Below are 15,166 nucleotides of genomic sequence, written 5' to 3'. Positions count from 1 at the left end.
AGAAAGAAAGAAAGAAAGAAAGAAAGAAAGAAAGAAAGAAAGAAAGAAAGAAAGAAAGAAAGAAAGAAAGAAAGAAAGAAAGAAAGAAAGAAAGAAAAATATTTTCCTGTCTTATCGATATGGCTTGAGTGTGTAATGGCCATTTAGTCTTATCTTCTGTTTTCTGCCAGTTAATTATTTTTAATGTGTTTCAGCGTGCCTGTAGAGTGCTGTATGCCAGGTCGGTTTTCACTGTAGGTGTTTTAGCTGGCTCCTCAGGGATGCTGGAGTACAAGTGGTATAAGGAAGACTAGAAAAAAAATAGAGCAAAAGTTATTTGCATCTGTATTTTTTTCTGTAGTAAATATATTAAATGCTGAGGATGCACTTGTCTCACTTACATCCTCAGTTTGAGACTCTTGTCTTTTGAGTTGATTAGACCCTGTGAGTAATACAGAACCAGAGTTATCTTTATTTTCACTTTGTATGTCTTCTTGTATGTGTATGAAATAGGAAAATGTCTGAGGAGTTTACCATAAAGGAAAATTATTGGGTTAGCAAGGTACGTTGAGTGTAAAGCAGGAGATTTTTGTGTCACAAAAGTGGATCTCTTTTTACCATTTTATATAAACAACATGTAGAAAACAGAAGTAAAAAAAAGCCCAGCAAACATGTCACATTGTCATGGCATGCATTCACATTCAGATGGCGAAGTAGAAAATATCTAATCTTTTTTTGCTTGGTCCTATTCTTTTAACAAACTTTTGTTTTGAAACTGTTGTAATTGCAGCTACTAGAACACAGATTAGAAAAGTGATCAGTTACATTTGTAGATTGTTTATCACAGGGAATATCTATTTGATCACTAAAATTAATTTCTCATTTATTTGGTGACAAACTACAATTTCCAAGTCTCTTTTATGTTTAATCGCATGCAGTCTAACCCTTTAGAGCTTTTACAGCTGTTACTTTAGAAATAGACAGCAGCACCAAGATTTCACTGAGCAGTAATATAAATAGATTAACACGTTTATTTTAGTGCTCTGTACACTTGTGATGATCTTGTGAATGGTTACCATGATCATGGTCAGCTGGATCTAATTCCAAAAGGAGGCTTTGCTAAATCCCTTTTCGGTTAGTATGTTTAATTATTTTATTTTAAAATATATCATTTCTTACGACCCTTGTTGGTTTTAATCTAGTTTAAACCAAACCACTCCACTGGATTTAGCTACATTCTGGACTGTCTTTTCAGAATCCAGTAGCTAGCCAGCTGATTGGAGACCGTGGCAGCCAATCAGAATATTTGCATCCAAGTCTGTAATTTTGTGTGGTACACGGCGCTCAGCAATCTGTCAAAAAATGTTTTAGTACGACTTTGGTAAGCTACGAAGCCCCACCGCTTGATGGATTGTAGGAGCATTACGGCTACTGTAGTCAGGAGCCTCGCAGAGTAATACATTCATTTATGGAGCATTAGTATTTAATAAATGCTGACAATTTATTTCTGAGTAATTTTTTCATGTACATCTATGCTGTATGTTAATAAAAGTGCCTATGTGAGATTTGGGACAAAGCTTTGATTAGGAATTCTCTTTTTGTTCTTACTTTATGGCTTTAAAAAATATCAAGATATCTATTGTATATCACCATCCAGCTAAAGAATACCGAGATATGTATTTTGGGCCATATCACCCATGAACATATGCACACATACATACACAAAGGTGTATAAACCAACCATAAATAACCAATCTAAATCTTATATATATAAAATACAGGATGACAGAAATAAAATGAATACCACAGATTGTGCATAAGGTGCAGCTGGGAGTGAAGGTAGACAGCGAGACAGAGCAAGCGAGTGAGAGAGAGAGTTTTGAGATGAGGGAGATTTGTGACTTTTAGCATGGAGTATCTAGTTTGTGTTGTCTCGTGTAATTAGTCTGTTGTGTAGTTGTTATTTTGTTTTGTGTTTGAGTGATGGTACTAATGAATGTCACAAAGGCAGATTGCAATGTAAACGCTGTCTCTAGGTGAAAAAGAGGAGTGAGTCAGGCCTGCAGGGTTTATCCCTGTGGTGTTCTCCTCTGTATTGTGATGGATAAACTTTTTTTTTTTACTGGCACAAATAATTTTGTGGGGCATCTTATTGTGACACCTGATTGTTCTCTCATTTTAATTATAGTAATATTTTTAAATGGTTGTACAAATTAAAAAACAAAAACAGCTGTATTGGCTGCATTTTTGGATAACTAGCTGTATATGTTTACAAAATATGTGCCTAAGTTTTCAAAATGTACAATTTATATTTGCATTTCAAGTTGTAAAAATAATTTACTCAACAAGTAAAAAATACTACTGGGATTTTATGTTTTTTGTGTGATTTCAGATCAGTTGTGTTAACACAGTATGTAAATGAAAAAACAACTACATTCAAACACGTGAGGTTGAGCTGAAAAGAACTATACGAAGCAAGGCAGAAAAAAAAAAAAAATGAAGCAATTTGAACGTGAAATACAAATGTAAAATCAAAAGTTGTCAAAAATGCAGCCAGTTATATTTTGGACCTCAGAGTGCTAACCCAACAAATAGTGAAAAACTAGGTTTAAATTTTTGTTCATGACAATGCAGATTTCTGACATTTTTTGTAAATTTAAGCATGTAACAATTTGATTTTTTTTAACCAAAAAAGTGTGAAACTTTGGACTTTAGAAACTTTAGAAAGTTAGGCTTGTGTTTTTAAAGCAACCACCACATGTTGTGTAGCTTTCTGGATTTTATACTTATTGGGCTACATATTTATTTATTATACAGGCTATACAGTGCATAAAATTAAAATTTGCATGTTTTATGTAACTAAAGTGTGGGCTACAGAAAATAATTAAGTTACAGACTATATTTATATGAAAAGCATATATACTTAGTGCATTTTAACCATATGTGACCACCTGCATATGTGTTTGATAAAAAGGACTTTGATTTTGCCACTCCATTTGATTTCCTTACCAACCTCATGCCACCCTCAGAACATTTCTCTTTCCCTGTGGGTTGCGCCATGTTGCAAGTTTTGTGAGGTACTTTTGTGATATTTAATGTATCTGATTAAATTTTTTTTCTCCCCGATATCTGATCCAGTAATTTACATCAGGATCAGACTGTTACCCATACTGTATATCGGATTGGTCCATCCCTAGTTTCAAGTCCACTAATGCAAAGAAAGCCTGGCTACGTTGACCTTGGTTTGTAGTATACCCCTCTGATATTCATGCACTAAGATGGTGTTTATTGTATAAATGCTTTGCACATTAAATTATATCATTTTGGTTCCTCATCAAAATAATGTTACTTGTTATACAACTGTAACAACCCTTAGACCAAAATTTAAAAAAGGAAATAAAAAGCAGTAGCTAACCTTTAGGTGGGTCATCACCAGGGACCAAACTGGTCATATTGAAGGCTTCAGTATCATTTGGAGACATCTTGTTTGATAAGAAGAGAAGAAAAGGAGTAAGATGAGAAGTCATGAATGACCTGTAATTAAATACGTGAATTATTAGTAGATAAAGGGAATTTTATTAAGGCAAAAAAGAAAAAGAAAAGTACCCATCCTTCTCGGCCAGTTTTTTTTGTGCTTGAAAAATTATCTACAACAAAAGGCAGAACAAAAAATCAGTATAAAAACTACCACACAGGGGGAGAAAAAGACAACACTCAAGGATATCCTATTAAACACAATACCAGAAATGATTAAAGAATAAATATTTAATTAATTAAAGTCATAGTGGATTTGACAGCGATGTTACATCACGGAGAAAAAGAAAAGCATTAATTGTCAAGTGATTGTTAGTTAATACATACTAAAGTGTTCTCTGCTTTAATCTCAAACAGCAATCTGTAATTAAGCTTCTCTCATACCTTTTTTGTCCATTTTGAGTTCATTTTGTATTTTTGCTTTCTTATATTATATTGAAAATATGTTCTTTTGTTGGTATTACCAGTTAGGTTTAAGTTGAGTTTTATTCTAGTTCAGGTTTTCATTTATGTTTGTATTTCATAGTTTCTTTCATGCTCCTGCTCAAAATCATGTTCATAGTCATGATAGTCTTTCCTAGTTTTTCCCGTTTAGGTTTTAGTTTAGCTCTCACCACTGTTCATGTTGTTTTGTTTTGTTTTCTTGTTATCTAATAAAGGCTCGCCTTTTGTTTAAAGCTCACTACCATCTCCTCTCATGTTCTGCATTTGGGTCCATTTCACAAACACACTGGCGTACATGTTTGCATCCAAACAGGTATGAGAAAAAAAACCCTGTCATTTTGTGGCAGCTGTTGTCAATTGACTCTGGAAGCAGAATACTACTTGAAATCTATGTGGGGACAGGCATTCTCATGGGTGTGTGATAGGGTGGGCAGATCGAGCCAAATATCGATAATATCGATACTAACGCTGGTATCAGTATTGGACAGATACTAATGCAGTTGGATCAAAGGTTGCTTCTATCCAGTTTGTATGCTCCCCACTGAACTCTGTTAAATACATTTTTACTATATATTTTTTAAATTAAAAAATATACTTCAAACATGCACTATAAAAAATATTTAAACCATTCTCTGTTTTGTCATGTCAATGCTTTTTACCCCGTAGCACATTTAAACAACAGAAGCTGACACAAAGTCTTTTAAAGACTGGCACATTTACATCCCAGGTCTCTAAAAAACACACTTAATATATTAGAAAAGTTAAAAGTATTTTTTTACTGTGTTTTTTAATTGTGTTTAGTAAAAGTCAGAGCACTCATTCAGCAAGACTGAACTTAACGAGAGTTTTATTGCTTGATTGATAGATACATAAGAAAACTGGGAGGGCTAAGGGCAGATACAAAATGGACATATGGAAAGGGCATAGCAAGAGGGAGATTGCGACACTTGACGGTGGTAGATGGACAATAAATACATGAGGGCAAATGAGGGAACAAAACACAGGTAGAACACAGCCACCTTGGTTGGTAATTGGTCCCATTCATGTCTTTGTCTTATCTCTGTGTCTCTGGAACACAGAGACAAGACAAAGACATGAATGGGACCAATTACCAACCAAGACAACCTAAACTAAAATACTGATAAACCTGAGCACAAGCAAACTGAACTGTGAAACATAAGACACACAGAGAACATAAGAATGAATAAACAAGACTCAAAACTAACAGAAAACACTGGGTCAACAACCCAGGTACCCTAACACGATAATGCATCTCATAAATCATGATACACTGTTCTCCCCTACATAAGATCTCTTTATAGATTAAAAGTATCAGTATTGGCAATACTGCTGTTAATTTACCTGGTATCGGATTGATACCAAAATTTGCCTACAGTTTGCAACTAGTTGTTTTGTCATTGTAGACAAACTTCTGGACCTTGACAAGACTAGTGTGCTAGACAACTTAACACTGACTGTGCTTTCATTGGCCACTTTGGCCTATGATGCAAGAAATCTTTAATAACTCCTTTAAGGTGTTGAAAGTTTTAATGATAGAGAAGGGAATGTCTGCCATGTCCAGCGGATCATTTGGAGGCTCCATTAAGACTTTTAGATTGATATCTCGGAGTAATCACTTAGTTGACCAAATGCACAGAGTTTAACAGTTTATGCTAAAACTTATTTTACTTACTTTTTTCATTGATATTTAATCTCGTTGTACATATTGGCAGTTAAACACGTCACAGAGTTCTTGTGCTGTTAATTCAGCTCAGATTATTTTTTTATATAGATATATTTGATACATGTTAGAATCAGGATCATCACCACTGATCATTTTTAGCTAATAGTAAATAGTTAGATAACTATAGCAGTAATAACATTTTACAATTCTATAGGCAGGAGGGAGTGCAGAGAGGTGAAGACTACCAAGGAGAGTGCAGCAAAAGAGTGGTATGTTTTAATCTGGTACAATTTGCCAAAATAGGGTTTGTTAGATGACAAGGGAGGCTTTATTTTTTTTATTTTTTTTAATGAATTAATGTATTAGGGGGCAGGAGGGGTATGTCTCTGCTTTCCTTCCTCTAAAAGTCACCACACACCGTTAGGATGTGACATCAATAGAGTAAGAGCTAGATTAAAAGAGTTGGGCGAGTTAATATATTCACTGTTGTGTTGAAGCAGTGAGGTACAGTGTTGGTGCGGAGCAGCTGAAACATAATGCTGAGTCTTAAAGAGGAATAAGAAAATTGTGGGAAAGCATGTAAGTATGTAAGAGAAGTAAAAGATATGGAGGTCAGAGGAAATCAGTCAGTTTATGAACAGAACGGCGGTGGAGCTGGTCGGTCGATTTTGTGTATAAACTTTTTATAATATAGTGTGTTCACAAATACCTCAGACTGTAGAAAAGCTTTGGGGTTATACATGACATAAGGAATTGTTACTGTCCTTACCATTTCTTCTTTTCACACAGACAAGAGCCATTCCCAGTGAGATGATGCCCACAATTACACCAAAACCAGTTGCAACTACAGGTAGAAGTTTATGTGCAGAAGGTACTAGAAAAGCACAGACCACAAGCAAGTGTCAGTCTTACTTCCAATTTTGGTGAAAGTAAAGAAGAAAGACATCTACTGTTAAAAACCAACAAATCTCTTATTTTATGGTCTTGAGAGTATGCTGAATGGCATGTAGGCAAAGAACATACTTCACTGATATGCAAAGCAAAACCCTCTTAGTATGATGAATACACAGTGCAAGGAAATTTCGCTCACCTGAAGATGTCCTTGGTGTGGTCAGAGAAGAAGTCGTCCCTGTAGTGCTGAGCTTTGTAGAAATTGGGTCTACTGAAATGTCTACGGTTAAAAACCAACAAATCTCTTATTTTACGGTCCTGAGAACAGCAAAGTATGTTGAATGGCATGTAGGCAAAGAAGAAACTTCACTGATATGCAAAGCAAAATCCTCTTAGTGTGATGAATATGCAATTTAAGGAAATTTTGCTAACCTGAAGATGTCCTTGGTGTGGTCACAGAAGAAGTCGTCCCCACTGAAACGAATATCTCTAGATGTCAAAAAACACCACAGCAATTGACCTAGTCATTTTTATTTACTTATAAACATCTTAACAATAATTGTGTTTTTCCTGATTGTGTGACTTGTAAAGTCCATAGACGGGGGAGGAGCAAAGGTCAAAGTGTTTTTTTCAGCTGCAATAAAAGAAGATTGTGTAGTGATTGTTTCATTATTTAAGTTTCTTGTGGATTCACCACAAAAGGCATTTTTCTTCCACTACTGCAATACTGCCATACAACACCAAAGTGTCAATGTTTTACAATTAGTCCTACAACACTTAAACAATGTTGTAGGGCTTTAATAATGATTGAGTGATTCGAATACTTTGATTATAAAAAACTCTCGACACAGCCTTTGCATCGATGCTTCCTTTAACACGCGGCTCTGTAGTGCTCCGATGTATTAAACGATGTAAACACAACTGGAACAAGACCTGCAATACAAAACTATTTAGAAGCAGTGTGTGAATAAAAGGTTTGACAACATTGATCCCACACACACTGATAACACAATAGCAACAGTGATGATGACGCTGACACAGTTTAACATGCAGCCGGAGTTTGTTTATGCGCAAGAAGTGGAGGCGTTACTGAGACAGTGAGGTCAAGGTGAGTGAAACAGAATGTTTCTAATGTCAAAACAACAGCGATGTTCCCGTAATCACCATTAAAACCTTTACTTTAGCGTGAGTCCGTCATCAAAGCACCTGATCAACAAACTCTGGCGTGAAGAAAAGCAAACTCTGCAGCTGCTCCATCCACCGCTATTTGTTTTAAACAGAGAAAAAAATCTGCAGTAAGCCTCCAGAAGTACTATTAAAATATGCAGATGATCTGTTAACTGAGTCTGACACCAGACTGGTTAAATCATACAGCTTGCTGAAGGCTGACGGTAGCAGTCTTATTGTACATGGAAGTGGTATCTGCAGCAAACAGGGGCTAAACCGTATTAACTTGAAGACTCTTGTAACATTTTCACACTGAAAGTGAAATCATATCAGATAAAGTGCTAATTAAACTGCATTAATATTTAAAAATATAGGAATAAAAACTTTTTTAACAACCTAATAAAATATAAATGGGCATTTAAACTCTGATCCGCTGACCTGAGAGCTATTAGGTTGGACACTAAAATATTATTAATATTAATTATTAACATCTAGACCATCGTATCATCTGTTTTGTGCCATAGTTTAGATTACACGTATATCTTGTTTTGTTTTATTGGACCTTTGACGATATTTTTAACTATTTATACTTTTTTTTAATTTAAGATAAAGCTTTCTTAAAATACATTTTATATAAATACACACACACACACACACACACACACACACACACACACACACACACACACACACACACACACACACACACATATATATAATTTACATATAATTTTTAAATACAACTTTTTTGACAGATCTTATATCTTATATGCAATAAACTTTATAATTTCTAAAATGGAAGCTTACTCAATTACTAAAATAATCGGTAGCTGAAGCCCTATGATATTGTTTTGCTGTCATCTGATGTCAGTGCATAACACATAATGCACTGTAAATACATCCATCAATACTCAGAATTCTGCTCCCTGGACGGAGTTAATTTAATTCAAGAGATAGGCAGTTTATTTAAGGATGGAAATATGTATCACCTCCTAATATCTGGTGATTACATTGTTAAAGGTAAACAGAACCTTATAAACATCAGGCTTTAGTTTCCCTTTTTGGTTTGTAGAAATAAATGCACATCCTGTAATGAGGTATAATAGAGAGCAGCACATTGTGATCACTTACTTTGTATGTTAATGAAGGATATGTTACTGTGAGGAGACTGGTATTGTCCCCCTTTATGCTGTGACATGTAAAAACATGTCACTACCACCTCAGCAGGTGAACTCTGCTGTGCCATAGAGAGGAGCTCAGTTGCTGTAAGTGTCTGCTGACAGGAGATGGACGTAGATTTTCTTCTTCTCATAAAGTACAAAAAACACTGAGTCACAGAAACAGATGATGGAGTCTGACATTTCACTGTGACTGAGTCTGTTTCTGTGATCATCATTAGATTCATTGTCAGTTCAGGTCGAGGAGCTAAAAAATGTAAAGATTTCTCAAATTAATTAAAGAAATGTTTCATTTATTTGAAAATAAAACCTAATAAGAGAAATATATGTATGTTATGCACATTTACATTTTCCTCACACCAAACAACCGACAAGTTGAGAGAAGTTGTTTTTTCTACTGATACTGTTGTCAGACATCCTCATATTAGTTAACTGCATTAGTATTGACTCACTTTGTATAACAGCTGTAATTTCTGACATGTTACTCAATGGAAATTTTGTTTTAAATTGACTCTTAAATTCAAACAAATTGCAGTTTATTTAAGAATGTAACATCGGTTACATGTAAATGAAAAACTTTATAAAAATCAGTTTTTAGTCTCATTCTTTGGTTTATAAAAGCTAAAACTTTATGCACATACTGTACAGAGGTATACTGTAGAGCCGCATGTTATGATCACTTACTTTGTATGCTGATGGAGGACGTGTTACTATGCAGAGACTTATGTGGTCCTCCTTTATGTTCTAATGTGTAAAAACATGTCACTTTGACCTCAACAGGTAAACTCTGCTCTGCCATAGAGAGCAGCTCAGTTCCTGTCAGTGTCTGCTGACAGGAGATGGACGTAGATTTTCTTCCTTTCATAAAGTGCAAAAAACACTGAGACACAGAAACAGATGATGGAGTCTGACAGTTCACTGTGACTGAGTCTGTTTCTGTGATCATCATTGGATTCACTGTCAGTTCAGGCCGAGGGGCTAAAAAAGGTAAAGATTATTTTTTTAGTTAAATAAGCAAATGTTTCATTTACTTAAAAATAAAATATATTAAGTGAAACTGAACTGAGAGTTTTACTTTTTAAAATGATCAAGTTTAATACACATTTCACACAATTTCTTCCCACAACCCTTAAGTTGAGAGCAGCTTTGTTTTTTGTACTGATACTGTAGACAAACATCCTCACATTAGTGCACCTCAGCAGAATTTACTCACGTTGTATGTTGATGGGTGACATGTTGCTCACTGGAGATTTCTGTATATAAAAGTAATAACAGGTCACTTCAGCTGTAAGAGGTGAACTTTGACGTGTCCATGACAGAAATTCAGACCCTGTCAGAGTCTGCAGACAAGGAGCTGCTTTATCAGGTTTATGTCCTGAAATGATGAAATAACACTGAGACACAGGAACAGATGATGGAGTCTGACAGTTCACTGTGACTGAGTCTGTCTCTGTGATCATCTGTGGATTCACTGTCAGTTCAGGCCGAGGATCTAAAAAATGTAAACATTTGTAGAGTTAAATAAGCAAATGTTTATTTTATTTAAAATAAAATCTAATAATAGAAACTGTTCTGAGAGGTTTTTGCCTGATGCACATGACAATTTTCCTCTTCACTCACAGCATGATCACTTACTTTGTATGCTGATGGAATATCTGTTACTGTGAGGAGACTGGTATTGTCCTCCTTTATGCTCTGAGCTGTAAAAACATGTCACATCCACCTCAGCAGGTGAACTCTGCTGTGCCAAAGAGAGCAGCTCAGTTGCTGTAAGTGTCTGCTGACAGGAGATGGATGTAGATTTTCTTCCATTCATAAAGTGCAAAAAACACTGAGTCACAGAAACAGATGATGGAGTCTGACATTTCACTGTGACTGAGTCTGTTTCTGTGATATTCTGTGGGTTCACTGTCAGTTCAGGTCGAGGGGCTAAAAATGTAAAAATTTGTTGAGTTAAAAGAGAAAACATTACATTTATTTGAAAATAAAATTTAAAAAAAACTACTCTGAAAGTTTTAATCTGATGCACATTTAAACCTCATATTACTGCGTTCATTGCAGTAGCATTTACTCACTTTGTATTGTGATTGGTGACATATTACTCACTGGAGATTTCTGTATATTAAGGTAATAACAGGTCATTTCAACTGTTACAGGTGAACTCTGACGTGTCCATGACAGAAATTCAGACCCTGTCAGAGTCTGCAGACAAGGAGCTGTTCTGGCAATTTCATTCCCTGCAATGATGAAATAGCACTGAGACACAGGAACAGATGATGGAGTCTGACAGTTCACTGTGACTGAGTCTGTCTCTGTGATCTTCTGTGGGTTTACTGTCAGTTTAGGTGGACGGAGATCTGAAAAATTCAGGTACATGTTAGATTAATTAAGCACATTCGCATCTATATTATATATATTATATTGTAGATTTATAATAATTACATTTAGATTCATAATTATTGCAAGTACTCGGATAATAACTAATCATCCCCATAATTACTATTGAAACATATTATAAACTGTTCATGTACTTTTGTCACTCACTGTTTATGGTGATGGTGGATGGCTCACTGTAAGGAGATGGCAGTTTAAAAGTATCAATTTGTACAGTGTAAGAACATCTCACTTCAACCGCAGCAGGTAAACTCTTATGTGCAATCTTCAGCAGCTCAGTCGCTGTCAGTGTCTGCACACAGGAGGAACCTTTGGACAGTTTTTGGCTTGCAGTGTAGAAATCACACTGAGACACAGAAACAGATGATGGAGTCTGACAGCTCAGTGTGACTGAGTCCGTCTCTGTGATCGCAGGTGGACTCACGCTCAGTATAGGTGGAAGACTGGCTGAAATTACATTTACGCAGATGTTATGTTAAATATTTTATATATGCACAAAAAGTATTCATGATGAGCAAAGCTGAGTTACTGTAGAGAAACTCCAGAGACAAAACAGTAAAATTAATACAGTGATAAACACATGAAACTACGACTGACCTTGTGCTTTAATTTCATGAAAGGAATCTGAAGAAGGAAAGAAGGAAAATACAAAATAGAATCAACAATAAAAAGATCCAAAATGTAAACTTGTGTTAGAGGTAAACATGCTAACACCTAACAGTAATAATAGGTGAGACTATATTTAGTAATAGCTGACATGAACAATGAATCATAAGAAGTTTAACTTACACATGAGAACGACTAGCAGCAGGAGATCAGCCATGATTAAAAGAACAATGTGAACGTGCAGAACAGACTACAACAGTCTGTCTGACTGCTCTGACTCTCATGTGCATTAAATGTTAATTTTAGAACTTGTTTTCAGGAAAACCACAGTTTTCACAGTGTCACGCTAACTGGCCACAGTAAGACACACGTCACATACTGAGAACCTGCAATGATACGCTTTTTAAACCCTCACACATATAACTAGAATATATTTAGTCAACCTTTTTGTAGGCACATAACAGTTAAAGTGTCTGTTGATCACTTTTGTGTTTCTTATACATGTTTATTTCTACCATGGCAGAACGATTAGTGAATACATGCTTTATCATGTATGTCAAAACAAAAGTAATTTGCTTTTTAGTAAATGGATTATTAATGAAATTTTGAGATGTTGGTAAAAATGGTTATAGAAATCTTTAGACACAGATGGGGATACCATTTCCACCTGATTATCAGTATAGTTTTTGTGTTTGTTCACCAGCCATGACAAAACTTCCTTTCAAGTAAAAATGCATTTTAGCATACAGTATAGCTACAGCTAGAGTTCATATAAACTATACAGCAGAGGTCTCATTACTATAAACCATGAATGCCTATGCCATATTTTTTCTTCTAAGGCATAGCAACAACCTCAATATATGAGAATAAATGGACAAACAGAATTATAAATAACTTGTCTAAAATGAGACCATATAAAGTAAAGAGGTTTGACTTCGAGAACAGACGTATCTCCACCTAACTGCTGTTCAAATCTCCTCATTGTGATGTTCAGTCAATCAGAAGAAAGTCTGTTTTAAAGGAAGCTAGCACAGGCTGTGGGTGAAGCAAGGCTTTTGTAGAGGACAACACAAGACAAGACCATATACACAAATAGGCGAGTGAACGCAGGTAAAAGCAAACTAACTAGTGAAAGTGAAACTAATGAGAGCAGAGAAGCAAATTACAGACAAAAGCTGGAAGTCAAATAAAAGCAAGGAGTATGAGAAAACTAACCTTCCAAATAAAACAGGAAAAAGACAAAAGATAAACAACAATGCACACTAATTTTTTCTTTGTCTGTTTCCTAAATGCTGGATACGTTTTTGTAATCAAAACTCAGAGAGACACAGAGACCAAATAGACCTGCTGTAGCACACTTTTTGAAACCCTTAAACCTATATAATGATGATATTGTTAAGTTAAATGGAAATCTGGACATAGGCACAGAGGTGATCTTAACAGGAAGGAATTTATTCAATAGGCGAGCAACAGTCTTTTCCTCAGAAATATGTTGGTGGAAGCTAAATTATGTATTATAAATGAGCTGTTCTCTCTCTCATGTGTTTCCAGATAAAATCAAAAGTAATTTTGAATTATTTGTCTCTAAAGACCTGCTATTCTCCTTTTTAACAGCTTGTCAAAAGATGTATGACATTTTATTTTTAAATAACACAAAATCTCCAGTGTTAAATTGACACGAGAAACTGTCTATATGAATCTACTCTTTTGAGTGTTAAATGAACATTTTTGACAGTGTTATATTTCTAACAGTAACCTAGTCAGTGTTAAAGATTAACAATGGCTAACATTAGCAGTGTTGATTCTCTAACACTGTAAAGTTACTAACATGTTTAGTTATTTTCCAGTGTTAGAAAATCAGCACTGCTCAGTGTTAGTCATTGTTAATCTTTGTTACGTTCCCCTAAAAAGGTCCAGGCGATTAGGGAAAGTAACAAAAAGTGTCCAGGTCAGAAAAAGGAGACAGGGAGGCAAAAGGGGTTAAATTAAAGAGTTTTATTAAAGTTTCTATTAATAGGTCAACTAAAAGAGACGGACAAGCTGTTATCACCATTTAAAGAAACAAAACAAAACTCAAGCGTTGGTCAGTAAACTGAAAAGTAAGTAAAGAGGATTAGTTGCCAAACACACTCTTCTCCACCGAGTAGGAGCAGAACACACACAGCTCACTAGCTGCAAATCAACAAGGATCTGGCCCTAGAGCTGCTCTTCTTCTTCTTTTATTTTAATTGCAGCTTGCATCCATAGAAGTTGCATTACTGCCACCCTCTGGCGTTACTTAGACTGCATCTAGCTCTTTAAATCCTCTTAAATAATCCCGTACTTCTCAGAAACCAAAGAACCACTCCTTCCCTTTCATTACATCCTAGCCATTCAACCACCTTTTCAAACCTGAGTTCCCCCCTCATTCCAGTTTCTATCCTCATCATTCTCCTATAGTTACCATACCTCCTGCAGTTAATAAATACAAGCTCAATTGTTTCCATAACACCACACCAATTACATAGCCCCTTTAAATGTTTCCCCATCCTAAAAAGAGTGCCATTCAGGTAACGATGCCCTGTTCTTATTCTACACATAACAATCTCCTCCCTCTTATTCAGTCCTCTATTTGTTTTACGTCTACTGTATTTTGTACCCTATACAATTGTCTCCCTCTAGTTTCATTATCCCACACCATTTTCCATAACTTCTTACTTTCACTCCAAACTATACACTTTCCTTCAGATTTAGATAATGGTATCTGTACCTCTGCGTCTACTCTTTTAATAACTTCCTTAGCCATTCCATCTGCTTTTTCTGGCCCTAGAGCTCACCTTTCTCTGGCCTTTAATACCTTTAATTACTGATGGGAGTCAGCTGTACAAAAGAAAAAGGTGGCACCTAAGGTAGGAGGGATGGTAGGACACACCCACGCAGGTAAATTCAGGAGAAGGCCCAGCTCATCAGGAGAAGGCCCAAAGGGCAGCTCATCTCTGTGATGCTTATCAGAATAAATCTGTGGGTATTTTGTGATCAATATCTAAGACAAATCAATAGAGTTATATTATTGACTTCTCAGAATCACACAGATGACAGCAAAAAGTTAACCAAACCTGTCAAAACAATAAACTGCATCTTCCTGTAGAAAACATTTTACTTGTAATGAAAGTTTTTAAAACTCAGTTGTTATTATTATTATTATTAGTAGTTGTAGTAGTAATTTCTGCGTTTAACTAAAAACTAATTCACAAGTGAAAAAGCTTTATTAATATTGATTTTCTTTTAAGATATGATAGGACAAGAGTGA

General features: G+C 35.4%; 1 protein-coding gene across 2 annotated transcripts; it reads right to left on the bottom strand.

Annotated features, from left to right (window-relative positions):
- Positions 1 to 32: 32 nt before the first annotated feature.
- On the bottom strand, positions 33 to 12,151 carry LOC106632625. Of its 2 annotated transcripts, none has more exons than XM_042216496.1 (15): positions 12,061 to 12,151; positions 11,869 to 11,895; positions 11,422 to 11,718; positions 10,953 to 11,234; positions 10,513 to 10,806; positions 10,091 to 10,369; positions 9,562 to 9,855; positions 8,831 to 9,124; positions 6,965 to 7,021; positions 6,732 to 6,812; positions 6,411 to 6,515; positions 3,586 to 3,626; positions 3,395 to 3,461; positions 381 to 421; positions 33 to 289 (listed from the first exon to the last, which is right to left on the bottom strand). In XM_042216496.1, the coding sequence occupies exons 1-15, from the start codon at positions 12,092 to 12,094 to the stop codon at positions 191 to 193; spliced, it is 2,292 nt and encodes a 763-aa protein (XP_042072430.1). In that variant the 5' UTR covers positions 12,095 to 12,151; the 3' UTR covers positions 33 to 190. The 2 variants fall into 2 exon arrangements, with proteins under 2 accessions (XP_042072430.1, XP_042072431.1); XM_042216497.1 differs by having other exon boundaries at positions 6,965 to 7,006; positions 12,061 to 12,134.
- Between the last annotated feature and the right edge of the window lie 3,015 nt (positions 12,152 to 15,166).

The sequence above is a fragment of the Haplochromis burtoni genome, unplaced genomic scaffold (genome assembly GCF_018398535.1).
Source record: "Haplochromis burtoni strain Fernald_Lab_line unplaced genomic scaffold, NCSU_Asbu1 Contig_1085, whole genome shotgun sequence".
Taxonomy (NCBI): domain Eukaryota; kingdom Metazoa; phylum Chordata; class Actinopteri; order Cichliformes; family Cichlidae; genus Haplochromis; species Haplochromis burtoni.
This window is presented reverse-complemented; position numbering and strand designations above follow the sequence as displayed.

Bases quoted from the DNA above. Each gene is read 5' to 3' on its own strand.
- LOC106632625 (XM_042216496.1), bottom strand. From the start codon at position 12,094: ATGGCTGATCTCCTGCTGCTAGTCGTTCTCATGT. The intron at 10,807-10,952 runs GTGAGTAAATGC...TTACATTTTTAG, and splicing joins GTCACCAATCACAATACAAA to CCCCTCGACCTGAACTGACA. The intron at 10,370-10,512 runs GTAAGTGATCAT...TACATTTTTTAG, and splicing joins ATATTCCATCAGCATACAAA to ATCCTCGGCCTGAACTGACA.